General features: G+C 39.9%; 1 protein-coding gene across 1 annotated transcript in view; it reads left to right on the forward strand.

The window, feature by feature from the left end:
* Positions 1-524: 524 nt before the first annotated feature.
* Positions 525-26,414, forward strand: part of NECAB1 (N-terminal EF-hand calcium binding protein 1) — a 205,664-nt gene continuing 179,774 nt past the window's right edge. Inside the window, exons 1-2 of the mRNA XM_032316523.1 lie at positions 525-958; positions 8,602-8,626. Coding sequence (XP_032172414.1) covers positions 860-958; positions 8,602-8,626 — 124 coding nt within the window. The 5' untranslated portion in view covers positions 525-859. The remainder of the gene's footprint in view (positions 959-8,601; positions 8,627-26,414) is intronic.

The raw sequence follows: 26,414 nt of genomic DNA on the forward strand, positions 1-26,414 counted from the left end.
GAACTTTACCTGATAATCATTTCCATATACTAAAGGTTTGTTTGTTTCTTTTCCTCACTCTATGCAGAGTCCATAGCACTCACTACTTTTGTAGGTGGTTAGTCCACATTTAAGCCTCGGAAGACTTTTAGGTAAGCACCATCTTTGGGACCATTATACTGGAAGAAAACTGGGGCTTAAAGATTTAACAGCCTCCTAGGTCAGAAGATAACAGAGGAACTGAGGCAGGTTTGAAACCCAGGCCTCCAAGATTCCAAAACTTAATGATTTAACGCCTAAGCCAATCCAGACCCCTACTAATTGTGGTGGCTATTAGACCCACCCACTTTGTGGAGGGTGGGGCAGACAGGTCCGCTTAGACGAAAAGCAAAGTTGGCAAAATCAGTTCGAATCTCTCTTAACTCGAATGGTTTCCTCCTTGGGGTTAGGGTCAGGGGCGCCTTGAATTCGCGCTTTGGCTCTCAGGACACACGCCCTCGCGTCGGTACCTGTCTGGGTCTGCCACCTCCCGGCTGGGGGCGTGAGGGTTGGGCGGGGGCTCCGGGGTCGTCTCGGGCGGCGGCCAATGGCAATGCGGAGGTCAAACTCCGCTCCCCGCGAGGGGCGCAGCGGTTGCTAAGTGCAGGGAGGAGACGGATCCCGCGCCAGCAGCCCGGGAAGGGGGAGGCGCGAGCGAGAGCGCGTGGGAGCGCGGAGGCCCGAGCCGGGAGAGGGAGCGAGCGGAGAGAGACGCCGGGGAGGCGCGCGGCAGCGAACGCCCGCCCGGGAGCCGGAGCCCCGCAGCACTGCGGCCGCGCCCTTGCCCGAGACCGTGCGGCCGCCCAGTCCCGCTCCGCCGCCGCCGCCAGGGCTCCGAAGGATGGAGGACTCCCGGGAGACGTCGCCGTCCTCCAACAACTCCTCGGAAGAGCTCAGCTCTGCCCTGCAGCTGTCCAAGGGCATGTCGATCTTCCTCGACGTAAGTCCGGGGCGCAGGAGTTGGGTCGTTGGTCCCCCTGCATCCTTCCTCTTCCCCGGGGGGAGGGCGGTGGGTCCAGGCGCTGCTCAGCAGCTGGTCAGCTGTTTTGTCCCCAGAACGCCAGCGAGAACTACCACCTACCTTGCTCCCCCAACCCCCTGTAAATGCACCGAGCAAATGCGGGAGGAATGACTCGCATTCAACTTGTAGAAAGGGTTGCACCGCACCTGCAGCTCGGGGCTTAACAACCCTGAATGAACGGCAGAAGTTAAATTTTCCAACGACGTGAGTTTCATTGGGGACTCGATGTGTAACTACAACAGTCTCCATTCAGCTGAAGAGAGCATTTTAAAGGGGACTAATAGCAGGAGGGAACATTAACTCCATTCCTTTCTGATGTGTCTTGTTTGCAGTCCCTGTCTCCCTGAAGCTCAAAGACGATGGGGGAAACAGAGATTGTGATGCCACGCCACCCTCCCCAACCCCCATAGAGAACAATTACTTTGCAAACACACTTGTTTTCCTGTTTTACACCTCTTTCTTGATGATACTTTTTTCATTGCCACCTCCTGTTTCCCCCTTTTTCTCTCCTGTTACTCTCCTTCCTTATACCTCTCCAAGTTTCAATTACCATTCATCAGTTCTACCTTTTGACTGTTCTTCCTTTGGGCCTCTCCTCCACTCCTTTCGGGATTGAGTCCCTTCCTTATTTTCTGAGATAGTGATGGTTTCTCCTCATTCTTGGTTTTCTTTTTTCCATTCTTCTGCCCTCACGCTGGGATTTTTACTTTCACAGCAGTTTTGTTTCTTATTTATTTCTCAATTTTGCTTTACTGTCCCTTTCTGCAGTTTCTGGTCATTTATTTATTTATTTCACCTTGTTGCCCAGCTCTTTTCTCTGCTGTAAGGATTCACGGTTTTCCTGTCCCTCCGCTCCTGCTCCCTCTTGCCCCTCCGTTGTCACATTTATGCTGTCCCCTGGAGGTAGTTGCTGGCTCAGTGGGGACAATTCTGGCCCCTCATTTAAGCACAAGAGAAAATTGTCAAAAGACATTGAGGAGTGCTTGTGTGTTCTTTCCTCTACCCTTCCCTGAGATCATTTCTTATGAAAATCCAGCTATATATAAAATTAAAGTACATTTATTTGTGGAGAGATGAAAATGTGAGGAAATCAGTTTAGCAGCATCATAATGGTGAAGCAGATGTCATGAAGATAAGGCGGATGGGGTGAGGAGCCCTCCCAAGTTTATTTTGAATGGATTAGCTAGGATTTTTTAATTGGGAGAGAAAACCGTATTAATAGTTATGTCTGGTCTAAGGCAAATGTTGTAGGTAAGGCTCAGCTGTGTCTCCTGGCAGCTTCCTCCCCTCATTACCATGCAGTTCTAGTTGGAGATCCAGGCTTTCCTGGCAGACCATCTTCCCACTGAAACAATCTGATTCCCATTCCTTTCTCAATAGGATTAAGGACCTTATTCTTCCTGTTCTGGTCTAGCAGGTGATGTTTGGGTGCTAATGGCTGATAACCTACCTTTTCAATCCTGCCATTCGGGGCCAAAAAAGCCCTTGAGGAAACCTTGCTGGGAGATGGGGACACACAGCTCCCCTGAGAAAGGACTCTTCAGGGTTCCAGAAACGCATGTCTGTTATAAGATCAATGGCTAAGCTCCCGGAAAGTTGATTCAGAGAAGGCAGGAGAGCCCTCCATTCATTCTGGCCTGATCTTCACTCGTCCCCCAAGGATATCAAGTGCTCCTCTGTGACTTTCTTAAAGCAGTGAACAAATCCTGGTGATACTGTGGAGATGGAAGGATTGAACTGTATAAATGAAGGTCATCCTCTTTGCCATACACACTAATCTTGGCCCAACTGTTCAAGCTGCTATTCAAAAAAAAAAAAAAAAGAAAAATGAGGAAATTAAAATCTTATTTATTATTGTATCTACACGATTGCTCTCAAGCTCTTGAAATAAATAGCATCAGGTCCCCATCCTGAAGGAACACGTACTCTATGAATAGGATACCCTTACCCTCTTCTATTTCTAGAATTTAAAAATAAAAATATAAAACTGATTTCACATGAGAGGTGTTGACCTGCTTGTTTGCCAGTAAAATGTTAGTGTCTATAAAAGAAAAAAAACTGCCACTGGATTTTATGTCGAATAGGAAAGATTTTGTTTACACTTTTCTTGATATTTTGTGAAAAATCTACCACTCTGGTGAAATATATGACATGAAAGAGGATTTACTTGGGGATTTTTGAATTATTCATTTCTGGATCATACTGCTTTTAGCAAAAATAAAATGTGAAATATAAATACATAATTTATTTGATTTGTTTTAATATATTCTAGTAGCACTGCTAAAAAAGATTGCTTTTTGAATTCCATTCAGATTATAATAAGAAAATAGATATCCTCTATTCCAAAGAGGAAAAGGAATGAAACCCATTAGGGCTTTCTGCGTCACACAGACTAATTTCCAAATTTGAGGAAAACTTTGATTTCCAGTGTTTGTATTCCAATGCTGCTGTAATAATCAGTCCTCTGAGAAATGATCTGAACTGCTTTTGAGGATACTGTTGATGACATGACTAGGCATGTCCAGCTGGTAAGAAAGAAGCCATAGATAAAAAATCAGGGAGAGACTTACCGTAACTATTGGCTTTTGCTTCATTTTCCTTATGTCCAAATGAGCAACAGTGATGACTATGGTACTTAATTCTAGAGGTTGCTGTATTTAGTGAGAGTTCATAGGATAAGAAAACTGAGAAGAAAAGGGAAATGTGCTATATAAATTTGAACTATTGTTGCTACATTAGTGTTCCCTCTTGAATGCTTAGGTAGCAGTAGCCAAATCTACAAATTAATACAGACACTGTTCCATTATGAATCTGGTGTATATTATTTTCTGTCTAAAAAAATGACAGAATGATATCTCTGTTGTTCATCAATACTCTTGAATGTCTCCTGGGGCGCTTAGAACACCCAGTGTCAGTAGCAAAGCAAGGGCATGCACTGCAGCCCACCTGCCGCCGGCAGGAGAGGGATTGCGCTGGGTTTCCTTTGCAGCAATGTGGAAAGTCCAGGACCAAGATGGCTTTTTTCCATCTTAATACCTGCACCTTCTCCTTTCCCAGGTTAGTTCATTTCAGATAACAGAGAATAAACTTCAGAATCCTAGTCTGTAGAGCATGTGGCCCCTCTTCTGAATCTTTACATTCATCAACTCTGCTCCTGTGCGATGGGAGAAAAACCAAGCACGAAAACTGTGAAGTTGGTTACACCTTCACCACTTGATGCCACTGTCTTCTCTCAAACAATTTTGGTTTTTAGCTGGAAGGGCAGTGGCCCTTCCTTATTTGACTAGAGGCAGAAGTGGGGCCTGGGAGGTTCTGAAGGCAAGAGATGATTTTACTGTTTGTCTTCTCTTCCTTCCCCCAACCAAGCATGCACGCCCATGATCCCCGAACAAAAGGCACAGTGCCCGGATGGTCAGGGACTTGCTGAAGACAAGAGAAAGCTTTGCTTGGCAAAGATACTGAATTCTGAAGCTCTGTACATATGCATGTATACTCATCTGTAGAAGTCACCAGATGGACGGGCACTGCCAGGGCAGAAACCATTTTCCAGGGGCACCTGGGTGGCTCAGTTGGTTCAGCAACTACCGTTAGCTCAGGTCATGATCCTGGAGTCCCAGGATCAAGTCCTGCATCGGGTGTCTGCTCAGTGGGGAGCCCTCATCTCCCTCTGACCCTACGCCTTCTCATGCTCTCTCTCTCTCTTTCTCAAATAAATAAATAAAATCTTAAAAAAGAAAAAAAAGGAACAAAAGAAACCATTTTCCAGGTATAGCAGTTCTGTGACTGAAGTCTTTTAGAGCCGTATACCTCCTATCTTGCCTAGTGTGCGCTAGATAATTTGAGTGAGATTGTTGCGTTGGGAGAATGGCAGGTAACCCCCTCATCGTCTACCCTAATTGGTCAGGCAGATACCACTCCTAATTTTAAGAATCTGCAGAAATAAGAGAAACTTGTTTGTTTGTTTGTTTTTTAAGATTTTATTTGTTTATTTGACAGACCGAGACCACAAGCAGGCAGAGAGGCAGGCAGAGAGAGTGGGGAAAGTAGGCTCCCCGCTGAGCAGAGAGCCCGATGCGGGGCTCAATCCCAGAACCCTGGGATCATGACTGAGCCCAAGGCAGAGGCTTTAACCCACTGAGCCACCCAGACGCCCGAGAAACTTGTTTTTAATGTTATAATACATGTAGAACTGCTCACACAAGGCCTATTCTAGGCAAGATTAAGAAGATAAAAACGTATGTGCATACCTTTTCTCCATTCCTCATTCAGTGCCCACTCCCCTCCCTGCATCCTTTTCATGGCAACTAGCAGAGTGGTAGCAACACTGGAGGTCAAGGTCTGCTCTCTATGGTTTACCTAGCAGGTCTTCCCTTCTGGAAGCCACTCGCATTCTGGATGAGTGCCAACTACCCCGCCCTCTGTCCCCATTTCTCAGGAGGCTGACTGGCACATCTCATTACTTAACTTTAACCTGGTACAGAGTAGGGAGCACTTAGCAAATATTAGTTCAGTAAATAGTGACTGTCCGTTTTTTAGGCCTCCGAGATAACATTTGCCTTTTAACACCTCCCTTCAATAACTTCAGACGAGAAATGAGGAATTCCAATGAAGACCATCGAAGAATTGCTTTTGGGGTAAAGGATGCCATTTGATAAATCTTAAATTGTTGCAAAAACTCAGCAAAACCTGTGCATTTGAGTTTTAATGGTGACCATAATATTTATGTCTATTTACGATCTATCCTGTGGTGCTAACTGGTAAGATGACTATGAAGGCGTAATGTAATGAGCTCAGTTTTCATCTGCAGTACATTTTTTATTAGTCTGTGGGCTCAGAGGCAAAATTTGCAGCAGAGACAGTCCTGTTCACATTTAACTACAAAGAACTGTCTTAATAAAGAAAGTTACTGTTTTAATTTCATTGCTAGGAGGCTGAATACTATTGAAGGCAGTTGGAAGTCAGGGGTCCGAGTCTCTGGTATATGGTTATTCCTCTTCTTGTTACTCATAAGGACCCAAAAGACCTTGAAATAGAATCTTAGGGCATATTAACGGTAAGAATTAGGCTGTGTTTTTGTCTGCCTCTCAGCTGGGGCTTCATAGTTTCAAAGGAGAGGGGGAAGCTGCGAATGGTAGATGAATTTCCAAAACCCCCACTGGAAATTACCTCTGTGAACTAAAAAGAATTTGTGTCTCATTCTGCTCTAAGCATAGAAGCTCTTATGACTGAAAGTAGTTTTCTTACAGTAATTAAATAAATTTAGTTGATAAAGGGCACCAACTTATGCACATAAGTCAGGATGATACATATCTTTTGTTGGAAATTTCTCATTGGTGAGATTTTTATTAATCATATTTGTATCTTATAATAATGATTAGATTTAGCCATACTTCATCTTTATAAAGTCAACAGAAGGAAAGAGAATAATGTTTGTTTAGTAGAAAGTCATAAAACTTTGGGAGTAAAAACTATTGCTCATGTTTCAAGCTGCCCACCAAGAAATGATGACCTAAATTTAAGAGTAGCTCTGGTTACTTAACATAACTGTATGTTGCTCAGAAAAATGATCCTCAAATACCCCTTTCATGTGATTGAAGGTTATCTTTCCAATATGATAAAGGGACATTTTCTTTGGTACTATATATAACATAGCTGTGTGTTGTATTTTCCAGATTTTTTTTTCTGTCCAAAAAGTGTCAGCTGGGGCTAATTTGATTGTTGTTAACAGAAAGAAAAATAACCCAGACTATCTTAAGATTTAAAACAATAATTTATTGACTCCTTAATAAAAAATGGAGATCATCTTGTCAGGATGGCTTGATCTGAAGCTCAGAGAGTGTCACCAGGATCCACTTCCTTCAGTCTCCTGATGGACACTGGTTTCTTGAGGGCTGGCTCTGTTCAGGTTGTATGTTGTATTGGTTTCCTATGGCTGCTGTAAGTGTCCTGTGCAGGGTGTGCCTTCCACAACCAGATGTGATCTGTCAGTTCGGGAGGCTAGATGGGTGCCATCAAGGTGTAGGTAGGGCCTCTCTCCCTTGAAAGGCTGCTGGGGAAAATCTGCTTGATGCCTGTCTCCTAGCTTCTCATAGTGGCCAGTCCTTTATGTTCCTTGGCTTGTAGCAGCATCACACTGATATCTGGCTCCATTATCATATGGTCTTCTCTTTCTTTTCTTCTCTGAATCTCACTTTCCTTATCAAGTCACCAGTCTTTGGATGTAGGGCCCACAACAATCTGGTAAGATCCTATCTTTATTTGATTACATCAGCAAAGACTATTTTTCAACAAGGTCACTTTCACTGTTACTAGGGGTTAGGACTTCCACGTTTGTTTTGAGGCAATGCGGTTCAACCCATAATGGATATAATAATAGAAGGGAAGACAGCAGCTTCTTACCCATATCTTCTCAGGTTCAGAGTCAGCCCCATGAAAATATGTCTGTCTTGATAACTAAAGGAAAGCCATGGCCTTCCTGTGCTTCTGCCTGAGTAGTCACTGTGGCCAGAGCGATATGATACTGTGTTTGCCAGGTCCGAGTGCTCTGTCCAGTCCTTGAGCTCGTGGGCAAAGAGGAGAGAAAAGACTCATTGCCCAGAAAAACATTTTGAGCTCATTATCCAAGATAGCTGATGGCCACGTAGGTCTTAGTCACCAGATATTACAATTAATGCAGAGAAGTAAAGTAAGATTTAATGTAGGTGCATGAGCTCTATCCATAATTTCTTATTGTTTGTTCCTATTTATTCCCAGTTTATTGGGCTATGACTGACTTACATTAAATTGCACACATTTAAAGTGAAAAGTTGATGAGTTTTTACATATATATATGCCTGTGAGACCATTACCATAATCAAGATAATAAATATATCTACCACTCTAGAAAGTTTTCTTGTGTCCTTTTATAATGCCTCCCTGCTCATCTGTATGCAACCCCTTAATCTTTCTGTCACTGTAGATTTGTTTGCATTTTCTAGAATTTCATATAAATGGAATCTGTAGCAGGTACTTTTTTTGTATCTAGATTTTTACTCGACATCATTACTTAGCAATCTATCCAAGTTATTGTGTGTATCAAGAGCTCATTCCTCTTTATTGCTCAGTAGTATTCACTGTATGGATGTGCCACAGGTTTTTTGTCCATTCACTTGTTCAAAGACATTTGCGTTGTTTTCAGTTTCTCACTATTATCAGGAAACATCTCAATTTGGAAACCTTTATTTAAAATTGAAATTTCCATGGGATGCCTAGGTGGCTCAGTCCTTTGAGCATTTTCCTTCAGCTCAGGTCATGACCCTAGGGTCCTGGGATCAAGTCTCGCATAGGCTTTGCTCAGCCGAGAGCCTACTTCTCCCTGTGCCTGCTGCTTCCTCAGCCTGTGTGTACTCTATCTCTCTGTCTCTAGCTCTCCCTCTCTCTCTTTCTCTCTCATAGATAGATAGATAGATAAATAAATAAATATTGGAATTTCTTTTATTTACTTATGGGCAAATTATGTGTGAGTATAATGTTCACTGCAAATGCAAAAAATGGTAATAAAGGTTTTCTCTTTTCTCTTTCAGATACTGAGGAGAGCAGATAAAAATGGTAAGACCAAACATCTGCAGTTTCTATTTATTGATCTCTTACCTTTTACATCACCTTCTAAAGAATACTGTGGAAGAGAGAGGACAACCCCAGAAATTGATACATAAAATATCAGCCGCTGGTACTAATAAGGGTTTTAGGCATGTTTATGGCTCCAGATATTCATGAGAAGTTGAAAGAGGTACTTAGGTTTGACAGGAAGATGGAATTTATGCCTTTGAAGTGAGCAGCTGTCATAGCTCCAGCTTTTCCCTTTTATGCTTTAATTTTAAAGTAATAGCAGCTTCTATTATTGAGTGTCTACTGTGTGCCAGGCACTGGGCCAAGTGCTTTGGGTTATTTCTTAGAGTTAATAAGATAGAGATCCGAGGCTGGAATCCCGGGTCTGTGTGGCACCAAAGTCTGGGCTGTTCACGCTGAACTTCACGGTGGCCTTGGGGGCTGCTGTTGCACTTAAAGGTAGCTACCTGGAAGCCTGTGTTGCCACACTTACCTTCACTCCATGGCTCTCAGCCATTGCTCTCACATTTGAAGTGTATATTGCAGGACCGATAATCTATAGAGACAGAGAAGTAAGAGAAACTAGGAGAAAAAAATTATTCTGTCAGAGGCACTACAATTTCAAAGATGCCTGCACAAAGTCCAATTATAAGCTGTCATAAGCAATATCTTTTGACTCTTACCCAGTACAAATTGTGTTCCATAGATACTGAGTCAGAGAGTATATTTTGCTGCTATAGTACAAGTACATCATAGAGCTATAGTCTTGACAGGACTTTCTCGACAAATTTAGGAGACAAAGAGTTCTTTCCTTTTCTTGAAATCAGATTGCTTATCTGTGGGGAAGGATTACAGGCAGAGTCCAGACCTGACACTCTTAAAAACATTTTTTGTGGTCTAGTGAGCCCTTAAGCAGCCAGATCAAGAAAATCTTGATTGGCACTATATAGCTTTTCCCACAACAGAAAATATATTACTCCAAGGAGCAAAAAACACTGGCCCAAATGCTGGTAATATTTAACTGTGCCTGTCCTTCAGAATGTTTTCTCAAACCATGTTGCAGGAGTTAATATATTATCAATTCAAGAGGTTTTTCTTTTTTTCACCGAAATCACTTGACCAATTTTTAAGACAGAAGTAATGATGCTATCATTTTGTCTCCTTGTCCTACTTGTTGACCTTGTGCCTGACATCCAAACTCAGTGATGCCCAAAACATGACTGAATAGTCCATTTGGCTCCATGCTACCTGCCTCGGATTTCAGCACCCGTTTCTAGTTCAGGGATGCCTTTTCTCTCTGTACCTGAGCTCCTAGTTTCCTCAGGCTATGCCTTCCTTTCCTGGAACCCCAAAGTGTGATTGAGGGTCGTTATTATCTTTGTATGTTATCTTACTCTTCTCTCCATCAAAACTTGCTTATTTTGGTGACCTACTATCATAATCCATAGTCCTAATAAAAAGCACCTGAAAAACCAAATTCATTATTTACTGCAGTTTATGATAACCTCATATGTTATGAAGAATTGTCCCTTGGACTGGGAGCCCTGTGTGGGCCTATTCCATCCCTAGGTTTTTTAACCTGCCTCCTTCCTGCATCTGATACCTCTTGTCTCCTCATTCCGTGTCCTAATGCCTGTTCCTAATGTGCCGTCAAAGCCGCCTGCCTTTCTGCCCTTATCTTCAAGGCACATCCTCTTCTGCATCTCTCTGAAGCACTAGGGATTCTCAGAGCGTCACTCCATCTGTCACAGCTCTGTGTTGTCCTTGCTTGGACTGCCACCTGCTCTACCTTTCCACTATTAGCCAGCTCCTGTGTACTGCTTGTATCCTGCTCAAAATATACCATGTCTGAAAAGTCTTCCCCAGCTCCCCTTGTAGGGCCCCGCCCTCTATCTGGGTTCTCTGCACTGTGGCTGGTACTGATTATCCCCTTTTGTGAGGACCACGGTTGTTTACTGGCGATTCTACTTCCTGAAGCCAAGGGCAAGGAACTTATCATACTTGGCAAGGAACTTGTCGTAGGAATGGATACTATGCCCAGCCAGTATAGGGCTCAATGGATGTTCCCTTAATGAATTAACAATGGTTAAGGACGTTTTCCTCCATGATCCATCTCCCTTCCATCTATCTAGTCTTTCCCCTGCCTTTCATCCTGTTTTACTCTTCTCCCTCATTCTCAGTGTAAAGTCGGGGGAAGGCAGAGATAGGCAGCTCTGGGTTTAAATCCCAGCTTTGCATCTAGTAGCTCTGTGACTTTGGGTAAGTAACAAACTCTTCTCCCTCAACTCTCTCATCTTCAGAATAGAGATCATAGCATCTATATATGTCATGGGGTTATTATGAATAATCAATGACATAACAGATGTAAAGTCCTCAGGGAAGTGCATGGTACATAGTAGCAACTTATACCTGTTTGTTGTGGTGTTGTGATGCCTTGGCTATTGGAAACACTTGGTGGCATTCCAGTCATTTCTGTTCCAGAGTTTAGTGGGAAAAAGGCTATTTACCATACATGCAGAATTGAAAAAAGAAAAAAGTATAGTGGATAATCTAATGTAAATGAGAAGATAACAGCATTAAAAAAAAAATCTTTCTGAACCATGTGTTCACTCCATTCTATATTTGCAAATAAACAGCTGTTACATTTACGTGTCTCTGGATAACAGACCCTCGCATGACAGAATCCCTTATGGATGGCATAATTGGTGATGGAGTAACAGCGGGAATAAGGGGTCATAAGCAGTATGGTATTTAGCTTACCAGAGTGTAGATTTAGCCTCTGGGATCTGACATGAGAGGAGCTGCGGGAGACATGCGTGGGGGAAAAAATACATGATAGCAATCAGCTACAATAATCGGTCTTAGATTCATTTGGTTTTGGTTGTTTTTCTAAAATCATAGGCTAGGATTCTAGACACAAAGACAGACCTCAGAACAGGATAGATTAGAAGAGATGTGAGTGCTTTGATCTAAAGAGCCCAGAAGTAAGCCTAAAAATGCAAAACTCCTGAGAAAGCTTATATACATGCAGGTAGAATGAAAATGGAAATGATACATGGGTATTTGTAAAATTTGCAAAAAAAAATTAATTTTACAACAAGGCGAAATGAAAAGGCTCATAGAAATTAATAACACCATGGATTGCTTTTGCCAGTGTGGCCTTGCTAAGATCTGCTGTCATTCTTTTTTTTTTTTTTTTTAAGATTTTATTTATTTATTAGAGAGAGAGAAGGCATGAGAGAGGGCAGGGGCAGAAGGAGAGGGAGAAGCAGACTCCTCGCTGAGCAGGATCCTGATGAAATGAGGGGTTGGATCCCAGGATCCCGAGATCATGACCTGAACTGAAGGCAGACACTTAACTAACTAAGCCGCTCAGGCGCCCCACTCTGCTGTCATTCTTGACCAGCAAATAGGTAGGCTGTATGGGTGGCTCTTTTAATCCCAATTAATGACTGATCTCTGTAAGAACTGATCATAGTTTTTCTCAGTGGCTTTTTAATCTGTTCCAGCAGCCTGTACATTATAAATCTATGAGGACAGAGAATGTGCTCATTTCACATAACACCAGGCCCACCATGGTGATCAACATGCCTGTCGGGAAAGACAATTATCATGTTTTTACTCATATGAGGAATATAAGAAACAGGGAAGGGGACCATAGGGGAAGGCAGGGAAAACTGAATGGGAAGTCATCAGAGAGGGAGAAAAACTATGAGAGACTCTTAACTCTAGAAAACAAATTAAGGGTTGCTGGAGGGGTGATGGGTGGGGGATAGGGTAACAGGCTGATGGATGTTAGGGAGGGCATGTGATATGATGAGCCCTGAGTGTTATAGGTAACTGATGAATTATTGAACACTATATCTGAAACTAATGATATACTATAAATTGGCTAATTGAATTTAAATTTTAAAAATGCCTATCATAACATTGGTGTTCAATAAATACTTGGAAATCCACTTGTAAGAGGTGCATGACCAACTGTCTGATACTGAAAACTGAAGAAGAAACACAATGTCACAGGTCAGTTAATCAAACTAAACCTTGTTGTAATTGATTTGTTGTTTATTAATTAATAGTATTAGCTAAAAACCTAAAGTTTCCATTGAAAACAGTGTTAGAACTAATGAATAAATTCAGTAAAGTTTCAGTGTACAAAAGCAATATACAAAAATCTGCTGCATTTTTATATACTGACAATGAACTATCAGAAAAAGAAATTGGGAAAACAATCCTATTTACAGTTGCATCAAAAAAGAATGAAATACTAGAAATAAATTTCACCAACATGATGAAAAACTTGTACAGACATTAATGAAAGACATTAATGAGAAATATTGAAAAAGAAATAGATGACAAGAGATTCTGTTGCTAGTGGATTAGAAGACTTAATACTGTTAAAATGTTTATATTACCCAAAGCAATCTAGAGATTCAATGTATTCCCTTTACAGAATTTTGGTGGCATTTTTCAGAAATAGAAAGAAAAATCTTAAAATTGGAACAAACTACATCTGGCATTAAAAATACTAATACAGGGGCTCCTGGGTGGCTCAGTTGGTTAAACATCTGACTCTTGATTTGGGCTCAGGTCATGACTTCAGGGCTGTGAGATCGAGCCCTGTGTTGGGCTCTGCACTCAGCACAGAGTCCTCTTGGGTTTTTCTCTTTCCTCTCCCTCTGCCTCTCCCCCAACTCTCTCCCTCTCTCAAATAAATAAAATCTTTAAAAAATAAAATAAAACTAAAAACACGAATGTAAGAATGGTTGATATTGAATCTGTGTTTGGGAATATTTTGAAGACTTCATTGGATCATTATATAACCTGTGCTAATAGATGAAGTGAGAATTGGTCAGAGCCAATTCTGACTCTGTGGTTTCCCAAGGTTTGGTTTATTCGATGAACATGTATAATAAGTATGACCTCAGGTAGAGGCATGAAACACAGGTTCGGTAGATGGGAGTATTTTCCCTGAAGACAGGAAAACTTTCAGAGTACCCCCCAGAGGTCTGTATTTCCTTCATCTTGGTCACAAGGCCGTCCTTTGACATGAGCTACTTGGTCCAATATCACCAGCCCCACACGGGATGCCATAGCCTTGTCGGTTTTTTATTCAGGGATCCTAGCCCGAGATGAGGATTAAAAGATTAAAAACTGGGCTCTGGAAATCAGGATTATTGGCATAAGGCTGATTTTTATTTCATAATTCCTCACTACTTTCTCAAAATGTTTTGGGAACATTTGTGTAACTGAGCATCAAGTAACTGTTTTCTGAGCGGTAGGGGTCCGATGTAGCACTGTACTCATGTTTATTCTCGGGCGTATGCAAGCGTGCACACACTTCAGCTACACACCTACCAGCTTGAAAGTCAATGCGAAGTCTAGTAAGAGCTATTTGTTGAAAAAAAATCTCATGCCCTAACAATGACCCTGGAAGAAGTGGCTCATCAAGTATTAGGGTGCGTGGGAACCCATGAATGCAAGTTCTGACTGGAATAATTTTTTTTAACAAAATAAGGACAAACAAATTTTCTATTCCACAGAATTTTTTTTTTCTAAAATATAAAGCAGTTTCACTCTCATAAATGTGTTGCTTTTCTGCCAAAAGCAGAAAACTGTGAAAACTCTTATCTTTACATAACTGGGCTAATCAGCTGTCCTAGAAACAAACAGAGAATTTCTGTTCGAGTTACTGAGCCAGTGACACGAATGCTATGGGCAGCAGCTGAAGGCTCAGAAGTCCGAGCCCACTCTGATAGCAGATCCTGCTGTTTATAGAGCAAACTGTCTACCTGAAATGCGGCCTTTACTGTAAGTGCCGTCTGTGATCTGGATTTATAGGTTAGCAGCCCAGCGTTCTTTCCCTTTCTGTTCTACAGTGAGTCATCTCCTCTTCTCCATCTAGATGTGGGAGGCATGTGGCACTGTGGTTGAGCTAGGCTTTGGAGTCAGATGTCCTGAGTTCAGATCCCAATTCCTCTCTTTCTCCATGATCTGAGCAAGTGACTTGACTTCCTCATCTGTGAAATGGGAATAAAAACAATGCCTCTCAAAAATAAAACAAAGCAGGGCGCCTGGGTGGCTCAGTGGGTTAAGCCGCTGCCTTCGGCTCAGGTCATGATCTCGGGGTCCTGGAATCGAGTCCCGCATCGGGCTCTCTGCTCAGCAGGGAGCCTGCTTCCCTCTCTCACTCTTTCTCTGCCTGCCTCTCTGCTTACTTGTGATCTCTCTGTCAAATAAATAAATAAAATCTTTAAAAAAAAAATAAATAAAAAAATAAAACAAAGCAAAATGAAAGCAATGCTTCTCTCCCAGGCTTGTTGAATGATTAGAAGATATAACACAGGTTTTCTTGGAAAGGTGTCTGGCCCTTAAGAAGCTACATCAGCTTTTCCTATTTTCTATTTTTTTTTTTTTTAAAGATTTTATTTATTTATTTGACAGAGAAAGACAAAGTGAGAGAGGGAACACCAGCAGGGGGCATGGGAGAGGGAGAAGCAGGCCTCCCGCTGAGCAGGGAGCCCCATGTGGGTCCTGGGATCATGACCTGAGCTGAAGGCAGACACTTAATGACTGGGCCACCCAGGCACCCCCAGCATTACCTGTTTTCATTTTTTAAAAAGATTTATTTATTGGGCGCCTGGGTGGCTCAGTGGGTTAAGCCGCTGCCTTCAGCTCAGGTCATGATCTCAGGGTCCTGGGATCGAGTTCCGCATTGGGCTCTCTGCTCAGCAGGGAGCCTGCTTCCCTCTCTCTCTCTGCCTGCCTCTCCATCTACTTGTGATTTCTCTCTGTCAAATAAATAAATAAAATCTTAAAAAAAAAAGATTTATTTATTTATTGGAGAGAGAGAGAGTGAGAGAGTGTGTGTGTGCAGGAGGGGCAGAGAGAGGGAGAGAATCTCAAGCTGAGCCTCCTCCCAACATGGAGCTTGAGCTCAGAAACCTAAGATCACGCCCCACGCCAAAACCAGGAGTCAGACACTTAACTTACTACACCACCCACGTGCCCCCACCTTTCTCATTTTTTATCCTGATGCTTATTCTTATTTGGTGGGACCATTGATCACATCATCACACCCACTGCTGTTCCCCTGGCAGTGCCCAGATGTTCTGCCCATAAGGACCTTGCTGAACCCTCAGAGCTGCCCTAGTGCTTGCCCAATCTTTGCTGTGGTCATTCAGCTTTTCCTATTGTTTGCAAACCAGTAACCCTAATATAATTTCTCTGATGTGCTTGGACTTGGCCCTATATGCCTAAGTCACCCTTTGGGTTTTTTACTCCAACCCTGAAACTAAGGAAATTGAATTCATTTTTATTCATGGCTTTTAAATAAAATAATTAGAGAAATCGGAAAAACTGAAATGTATGTCATACTTTCAGTATCTAAGGTTCTCCTTAATATCAAACCTGTTGCAATGCTGGATTTTGTTGGCTGTGTCTTCATGATATCAAAATGACCAGTGGGTCAGTATATTCCTTTAAAAGTAGAAATATTTTGACTTTTTTTCCCAACTGGTCATTATTTGTACTGTTTTGTTGTTGTTGTTGTTGTTGTTGTTTTTATTTGTACTGTTTTTAAAATGTTTTATTAGGGCTAATGAGAACTACGCACAGAAATGATAGTATAAGGTTTGGAATTAGAAATCTTAAATTCTAGGGACGCCTGGGTGGCTCAGTTGGTTAAGCAGCTGCCTTTGGCTCAGGTCATGATCCCAGCGTCCTGGGATCGAGTCCCACATCGGGCTCCTTGCTCGGCAAGGGGCCTCCTTCTCCCTCTGCCTCTGCCTGCCATTCCATCTGCCTATGCTTGCTCTCTCTCCCTCTCTCTCTGACAAATAAATAAATAAAATCTTTATTAAAAAAAAAAAGAAATCTTAAATTCTAGTCTCTGCTCTCCTATTCTTCTTCCATCTCCCTCTCTTCCATTCATTCGTTTATGACCAGGCAACACACCTATTTGCCAGACACTTTGTTAGGCACTAAAGATACTAACTAAATAAGGCTAAATTAAAGTCAGTACAGCACACACCACACACACACACACACACACACACACACACACTACAAGGAATGGAATGAACTTCAGTTAAATTTATGTTCAAATTCTAGAGGGGAGATAAACATGAATTACAAAATAATTATACCTTAATAAATGCTGTGATATAAATCACTACTAGATTCTATATTAGAGTGATCTTTCTGTAGTGTCAATCTGATACTGTCCCTACTCTGTTCAAAATTCTTCATTTGTTACCTATTTGTTGCAGGATAAAATCCAGAAACTCCTGAGCAAGGTGTCCCCTGCCCAGCCTCCTCTCCCTCCATTATCTCTAAAGCCTCTGACTCCCCCCCAGCCCTCAGTGTCTAGACATGCACAACTTTCTCTGCTGGGAATGACCTTCATCCTTCTGCTTTCAGCCCAAGTGTATCTCTCCTAGGAAGCCCCTGCTGAGTTTGGTTTGGCCAAGAACGGCTTTATGCAAACTAGTTCTGCCATGTGCAAACTGTATAACTTTGGGTAGGTTCGTAAAGATCCATGTTTGGCTTATAGGGCTGTTGTGATGATTCAGTGAAATGACACAAAGCACCATACACATGACAAATACACATCTGGTAAACATTAATGTCTTTGCCTGACTACCCACCTATAGTTTCTAAAGTTTCATTGCATTTTGTGTATAATACCATTTATCAGAGTGTACTGAATAGTTTGTGGGTATGTTTCCCTACCCCCCTATTAGACTGTAAGCCTTTTGAAGGCCAGGAACTATATACCTTTGTATACCTAGTGATCAGTATGATCCTTGATTTATTGTTAGTATTTCGTAAACATTACTGAATTGCTATGGGACCGCAGAGGAAGGGAGTCTAATTTGGCCCGGGCTGCTGAGCAAGCCTCTCTTGAGCTATAATTCATCTGAGTAGGTATAGGTTAGATGGGGGACAAGTAATTGCAGGTAAAAGAAAAGGCAAGAACAAAGCCACACAACTTGAACAATTACAGGAATTAGTTTCTGAACACAGTTTCTTGATTTATAAAAATGTATATTGAGTACCTATTGTGCTCATATCTGAAGCCACACTCTTAACCCAGCTGCCTCCTTGTTCAGTAGTGTTTCCCAAGTCAGGAAATGGTACCACTGTTTAGCAGGGGTTCCGACCAAAAGCTTCAGAGACCTCCATGGTTCTGCTCCCTCTCTAATAATTCCGTGTCTAATCCATTAGTAGCCCCTGTTGGCTCCCTTGTTAAAATGTCTTCAAAATCAAATCACTTCTCACTACTTCCAAATCTCTACCTGAGTTAAAGCCTCCATACTCTGGTACTTGGACTGCAAAACCCTCCAGATTAGAGCTATGGAAAGCTTCAGTAAATCCATGGCAAGGGTAATAGAGATAAGAACCTGACATTTATATTTTTGAATGTATTATCAGCAAAGACTTGGTAATTAATTGAAAATGTTTAAGAGAAAGGAAGGTATTTAATGGTATCCTGTACTTACGGGTTGGGGCAAAAGGGTCAGATTCCTAGTTTTTGGCTTGGGTAAACTGGGTGGGTAAGGAGATTATTACTTATGGTGAGAATATCTTACATATTAAAGGTTATTTTTTATAACATTGGGGCCACTTTTTGTTAGGAGAGCTTACTTACAAATATCTATTGCTGTTAACAAGAAGCATTGTCTTTTTCCTTAATATTCTAAAATCACGCTTAAATTATTAAAAATTGGATAGCTTGAGGACACCTGGGTGGCTCAGTGGGTTAAAGCCTCTGCCTTCAGGTCATGATCCCAGGGTCCTGGGATCCAGCCCTGCATCAGGCTTTCTGCTCAGCGGGGAGCCTGCTTCCCCACTCTCTCTTTCTGCCTGCCCCTCTGCCTACTTGTGATCTCTGTCTGTCAAATAAATAAATAAAAATCTTTTAAAAAATAGGCTAGCTTGTACATCACTGAGGCTTCTATGACCATGAGAAAATAGGTCCAGTCTCAAAAGAAAATATTACAGTAATTACTGTAAATCTCCTGACCCAAGGATTACTCTCTGACAGATGCTCTGCTGGGCATAATTTTATTTAATCCCTGTAACAGTCTTATGAAGAAGATAATACCATTATCCCAATTTTATCAATAAGTAACCTGAGACATAGATAATTTGTTTAAGGTCATGGAACAAGTAAATACAATTTATATCCAGCTTCCCTTCTAACATAAAAGCTCTAGTATGTAGCTCAGGATGTTTCAGGTATTGTGGTTCACCTCTGTAGTGGGTTTACGCTATGGAAGTGTAGAAATATCAGTCTTTCCACATGCATAATGCTGAGTGATTCAATGTTCTTTAAATATAAAAGACAAAAAAAAAAAGATGGAATTACTATGGTGATGATCCTGTTTGTTGGTGACTGAGTTTAACAGAGATTTGGAACCAAAAAGGATGACCCTTCATCTTGGCTCTACCCTGTGTTGTTTCATCTACTCATTCATTCATTTGCCTAATATTTTATGAGTGCTCTTTACATGCTGGACACTGCTAGGCAGTGGCTATGCAGAGATTAAAAAAAAAACATAAACTTTAGTATGTGTTCACCAGGGTGTGCACTTGGACAAATTAATGAGCCTCTCTCAACCTGTTTCCTCATTTTTTTTTTAAAGATTTTATTTATTTGAGAGAGAGAGAGAGAGAGAGAGAGGTCAGCGGGAGAAACAGACTCCCCAGCGAGCAGAAAGCCCGATGTGGGACTCCATCCTGGGACTCCAGGATCATATTCTGAGCCGAAGGCAGTCGCTTAACCAACTGAGCCACCCAGGCACCCTCTTTCCTCATTTTTAAAGTAAATTAATAATAATAATAATAATAATAATAATAACAAAATTTAATGAGCAGCATTATTATGAATGTACAGGGTAAATATATTAAGTATTCAAAACCTGTCAGTTCCCTTCTACCTTCACTAATTTCATATAGGTCCTGAAGATATGATTTCTTTACTTGTGAATTAATTATGAAAGCAGATCAAAAGCTGTGAACTTTTTTTAAAATGTTATTTATTTATTTGACAGAGAGAGAGATCACAAGTAGGCGGGGGATGGGGAGAGCAGGCTCCCTGAGCAGAGAGCCTGATGTGGGGCTCGATCCCAGGACCCTGAGATCATGACCTGAGCCAAAGGCAGAGGCTTAATCCACTGAGCCACCCAGGCACCCCAAAAGCTGTGAACTTTTATAAGGACAAAAGCTTTATGGTACTAGGACAAATTATCTATCTGTGTAATGAAAATAACTTCTTTTTGATGTTTGCATGTAGATTTGGAGAATACTTGGTCAATCGCCTTTAAATAATTTGAGACTGAGGTAGGGAAGAGATATTGAATAATGTTGTCCTTTGGGAACTTAGCAACTTATTGATTAAAAAAAACTCATGAACAGGGGCACCTGGAGGGCTCAGTCAGTTAAGGGTCTCCCTTTGGCTCAGATCATGATCCCAGCATCCGGGATAGAGCCCACACTGGACTTCCTACTCAGTGGGAAGCCTTTTTCTCCCTCTCCCTTTGCAGCTTCTTTGTTTGTGTTCACTCACTCTCTCTCTCTGTCAAATAAATAAATACAATCTTTTAAAAAAAGTCATAAACAGAGAAAATTGAATAACAGTGTCATCAACAATGCAAGAACTATCACTAAGCCAAACGAATGCTAAATATACTAATGTATGAGTTCAGAGGAAGAGTTCATTGGGCCTCGGTTCACCTAGGTAAGCTTACAGAGTAATTGTCCTCAAATAAATCTCTAAAGTGAGTAAAAATTAAGACAGCTAGAAAAAAAGGAAGATGGTTATCATCGGGACCAATTCAGTTCAAAGCCCAAAACCCAATTCAGATAATAAAATAGAGTGTTTGTTGGCTCTTGTAACTGAAATGCCCAGTGGTATAGAGGCACAGTTGCTTGTAGGTGTTCAGGGATCATTCTCTTTCCCTGTCTCCTTCCCCCTCTCTCCATCTTAATTTGGGTTTTCCTCTGGCTGGTTTTACTTTCAGGTTAGCTTTCTCTCCAGGAGAGATAAGACAACTCCTGGAATGCATCCTACCAGTTCAACAAATCAGAATAAAGAGAGAATACCTCTTTTGAATAATTGTAGCAAAAATCTCAAGATTTTCTCTGATTGATCAACTAGAGTCACATACCCAATCTTGAAGCAATAACTAAGAGATGAAATGAGCTGATTTTTCCAGGCTTGGATTACATACACACACCCCCAGTGTAGTGTGAGCTCCATAAAGCCCCAACTAAGAGAGAGAGAGAGAGAGATGTACCTGTACATCTGTACAGAGATATATCTGTATGAAAACATTTTGCAGTAAAATTTTCCTACAAATGGGGTATTCCTTACATTGCTGATTTTGAATACACTTTCAATGACTAAATGTTCCTCCTACAATGTTTCTTTCATCTATCATTCTACAAAAGGCTGAGTATATGGTCATGGGTGGGGGTAGTGGTTTGTTGTCTTTCTCCCAGTCTTACCTAAAATATTATTGTTAATCCTTTATGAAAGTGAGATTAAACAGATATCTTTTTAAAATTTAATTTAATTTAAATTTAATTAATTAACATATAGTGTATTACTAGTTTCAGAGGAAGAGTTCAGTGATTATCAGTCTTATGTAACACCCAGTACTCATTACATCATGTGCCCTCCTTAATGCCCATCACTCAGGTACTTTATGCCCCCACCCCCACCCCAGGCAACCCTCAGTTTGTTTCCTATGGTTAAGAGTTTTTTGTGGTTTGTCTCTGTCTCTGGTTTTGTCTTGCTTTATTTTTCCCTTCATTCCTTTATGCTCCTCAGTTTTGTTTCTAAAATTCCACGTAAGAGTTAAATCATATGATACTTGTTTTTCTCTGATTGACTTATTTAGCTTAGCATAATACTCTCTAGTTCCATCCACATTAGTGCAGGTGGCAAGATTCCTTTTTTTTTTTGATGGCTGATAATCTTTCAGTGTGTGTGTGTGTGTATGTGTGTGTGTATCACATCTTCTTTATCCATTCTAAACAGGTACCTTTTTTTTTTTTAACTAAATTAAAAGCACACTTCCTAGCCATGAAAAATTAATGTATACTCATTACTACAAGATGAAGACAGTGTTTTCATATTTCCAACAGAATTCCAAATGACAAAATTATTCTGATATAAGAAATAAGCTTTCCTGGTAAGGAACCTAAATATTTGGTATCAAGTTAGTGAGGAGCCAAAGGTTTGACTGAATTATTCAATTTTCTACCTGAGTTTTGGGCACTTGGTAAATTTTAAACTGATGTCAGTTTTAATGACCTGGTTCCAAAAATATGTCCCAAGAGATGTGCTTTCGGGGACCACATCAGAATTACTTAATCTTATTGTAATTCAGTTTTCTTCTGCTCCTGGAAAGAAAAGTAAGAATATATAACTATTTCCTGATGTTATTGTGATGAGTGTAGTCAATAAAATTCAGAGTAGAAATGCTTGGAAAAATAATAGGTCAACATATTTTTTACTTGTATGAGCACCAGTACATAAAACATTTCATTCTCTCAGATAGTCTGTAAACATGAGAGACAGGGTAGCTTGTCTGGGGTTGAGAAAATGAATTAATTGAGTTGATTGTTGAGTTTAATATGTTAGATTTCAAAATTTAATATGAATAAACATAATTGACTTTACCATGTTGATAACATGGCAAAGCAGTTTTTCATATATTGTTTATATGTGTATGGAATTACATATAATGTTCATATTCTATTGTATATATTTTTAAATTTTTATTTTAGAACATTTTTCTATTATGGAAAAACTGAAGCTACTGTAGAACATTCCCATATACCTAACATCCAGTTTCCCTTATTATTAACATTTTACATTAGTGTAGTACTTGGGTTACGATTAATGAGCCAATATTGATACGTTTTTAACCTAAGTCCATACTTCATTAGATTTTTTTAGTTTTTACCAAATGTCCCTTTTCGGTTTCTGGATCCCAGCCAGGATAGCACATTACATTTAGTAATTCTATCTCCTTAGGCTCGGTTTCTCAGACTTTCTTTGTTTTTGATGATCTTGACTGTTTTAAGGAGTATTAGTCTGGTGTTTTATAGAATGTCCCTCAGTTGGAATTTGTTGATGTTTTTTCTCATGAGTAGGCTGAGGTTATGTGTTTGGGGGAGGAAGATCACAGAGGTAAAGTACCATCATATTATATCAAAGATTTATACTGTCAACGTGATTTATGACTATTGGTGTTGGCCTCCATCTCCTGGATCAGGTAGTGTCTGTCAGGTTTCTCCACTGCAAAGTTTACTCATTCTTCCCGTTTCTGTAACTGGACTCTGGAAAGAAGTTACTCTGGGCAGTCCGCCCTGAAGGAGTGGGAAGTTACGTTCCACCTCCTTGAGGACTGAGTATGTGCATGAATTACTTATAATTCCTCTGCAGGGGAGATTTGTCTGTTTTCTCATTTATGGGTGTATTTATTTATAACACTATGGACACATGGATATTTATTCTATGATTAATCCAGTACTACTCACTATATTTTATTGTTCAAATTGTCCCACTTTGGGCACTTGGAGCTCTTTCAGTAGACCTGTGTGCCTTTGACTTACTCTCATAATTGTGAGTTTTTTAGTAATTCCCTTAGTCTCTGGTCCTTCAGATGCTGGAGGCTCATCTTTTATAATCCTGTCCCAGTATGAGAATCAGTCATTTTGTCCAAGGATCCTTGATATCTTTTGTTACTAGAGAATGATATGAGAAACAAAGATGGGGGTGGTGGATGTGCTCGTTGTTATTGGTGTGTCATTGTTGCCTCTAAGCTCTTTGGCTGGAGGAGCAAGGAAATATACATGTGTATAGTAACCCAAGTGTATGCATATTTCTGCTAATGTTTCTGCATGTACTCGTATGTATCTATATTAAGTTAAACATGAGGTCATGGTCATATCTCCAACTTTAAACCATTACTACATGGATTATTCTAGTCTCCTCCCTTTGCTCTATCAGTAACCTATCACTCCCAACAGTGAGACACTTGCTCCCCAAGTCAGTTACTGATTTATGTAACTGTTTAGTCTCAGTGTGCATGTGTAGTATTTCGGCTGTTTTACTTATGCGCCCATGGAAAACAACTTTATCAACTCTATCAACTACAGTAGAATGCTTCTGTACGGCTTATCTTGCCTTTATATAGATGCCATTCATTTCCAAAGTTACTTAGGTCAACACTGTTTCCCCCCACTATCTTCAGTGAGATTGTTTCATATATGTTTCTAATACATTTAAATTATTTTGTCACATTCTCCATTCTATCCTGGAATCGCCTGAACTCCTAAATGATTTTTTAGGAATTTACACATATTGAAATTTGTTCTTTGTGCTTAAAGTTCTATCGGTTTCAACAAATATATAATGGCATATTACAATTGTACTATGTCATTCAAAATAGTCAGCCCACCCTAAAATCTCCCCTGGTTTTGTCCTTTCAACCCTCATTGCCCTGAACTCCTGGCAACTACTGATCTTGTTACTATCTTTATACGTTTGTCTTTTCCAGAATGTCATAAAATTGGAATCATAAAATACAGAGCCTTTTCACACTGACAGGATTCATCCATGACTTTCTTTGGCTTGATAGCTCACTTTTTAAGAATCACTAAATAATATTCCATTCTGTGTATGTACTAAAGTTATTTTATCCATGCACTTATTGAAAGACATTTAATTACCTACAAATTTTAGTGATTATGAATAAAACTGTTAGAAACATTCACATGCAGTTTTTGTATGGATATAAGTTTTTGAATAGCTGGGTATATACCTAGGAGCATTGTTGCTATATAAGAAAATGCTAAAACATCTTCCAAGCTGGCTGCAACATTTTGCTATCTCAGTAACAATGAATTAATATTCCTGTTGCCCCAAATATGAGCCAGAAATTGGTGTTGCTGGCTTTTGTGTGTGTGTGTGTGTGTGTGTGTGTGTGGTTTTTTGTAGGGAAGCCATTCTAATGGGGATGTAGTAGTATCTCATTACTATTTAAATTATTAATTCCCTATGACAATCAGTATTGAAAATATTTCAAATGCTTGTTTGCCATGTGTATATTTTCTTTGGTTTTGTGTCTATCCAGATGTTTGGCCACTTTTTAATTGGTGTTTGCCTTTTTATTGCTATTTTAAGAGTTCTTTGTATATTATAAATAAAGTCCTTATTCAGATGTGTTTTACAAATATTTCTCAGCCTATGGCTTGTCTTTCATTCTTCTAAGAGTATTTTTTTCACAGAGCAAACTTAAAATTCTAGTAAAGTCCAATTTATCATTTTTTTCTTTCATGATTATATTTTCAGTGTTGTATCTAAAAACTTGTCACCCAATCCAAGGTTTCTCTTATTTTGGGATTTTACATTTAGGTCTGTGATCCATTTTGAGTTAATTTTATTATCTGGATTTATTATCTGGATTCAATTTCATTGGTTTGTGCTCTAAGTTTTATTATTTATTTTCTTCTGCTTGCTTTAGGCTCAATTTACTTGTCTCTAATTTCCTAATGTGGAAGCCTAGATAGTGACTTTAGATAATTTTTTATAGTGTATTTATTTAATGATGTAAATTTTCCTCTAAGAACTGTTCTCACTGCATCTTATAAATTTTAATTTGTTGTACTGTCATATTCATCTAGTTTAAAATATTTTTTTGCTTTCTCTTGACACTTCTTCTTTGACTCATGTGTTAGAAAAGTGATCCTTAATTTCTAAATATTTGGGGATTTTCCAGCTTCCTTTCTGTTACTGATTTCTAGTTTACTTCCACTGTGGTCTGAGAACATACTTTATGTCACTTCTTTACTTTCAATATGTTAAAGTGTGTTTTATGGCCAAAACTAAATAGATAGGTGACATATCTTGGTGAATAATCCATGTGAGCTTGAGAAGATTTCATATTCTGCTTTTGTTGAAAGGAGTATTATATGAATGACTATAGAAAAAGTAGTCAGTAGTGGTGTTTAGGTAAAGTGAATCCCTACTGGTTTTCTGCATGTTTGATCTATCAGTTACTAATATGGGGGTGTTGAAATCTCTGTAATTGTGGGTTTGTCTATTTTTCTCTTCAGTTATATCAGTATTTGCCAGATGTATTTTGATGTTCTGTTTAAGGCATATACACACTGAGAATTGTTGTCTTCTGGGAGAATTGACCCCATTTATAATTAAGTAAATGCCCTTTTTATCCTTGATAATTTTGTTTTGAAGTGTACTTTGACTGAAATTCATATAGCTACTTCAGCTTTCTTCTGTTCAACACTCTTATGGTATGCCTTTCTCCATTTGTTTAGATTTAGTTTATATGAGTCTTTATATCTGAAGTGGGTTTCTTGCAGACAGCATGTAGTTGGCTCTTCCCCCCCCCCCACCCTGACCTCTCTGTCTTTTAACTGGTATATTTAGATCATTCACATTTAAATTGGTTATTGGTATTTTTTGATTAATATCTACCATATTTGTGGTTATTTTCTATTAATTCCACTCATTCTTTGTCTCTTTTTTCTCCCTCTTTTTCTGCCTTATCCAGTTTTAAACAGCATTTTATATATTCTATTTTATCTCCTCTCTTACCAAATCAATTATATTTCTCAAAAATATTTTCATTAAAGCTACCCTACTGCTTAGCAATTGTACTACTAAGTACCCTGAGGATACAAATATAGTGATCTTAAGGGGCACATGCACCTGAATGTTTATAGCAGTAATGTCCACAATAGCCAA

Source organism: Mustela erminea, chromosome 16, assembly GCF_009829155.1.
Source record: "Mustela erminea isolate mMusErm1 chromosome 16, mMusErm1.Pri, whole genome shotgun sequence".
In the NCBI taxonomy this organism is placed as follows: domain Eukaryota; kingdom Metazoa; phylum Chordata; class Mammalia; order Carnivora; family Mustelidae; genus Mustela; species Mustela erminea.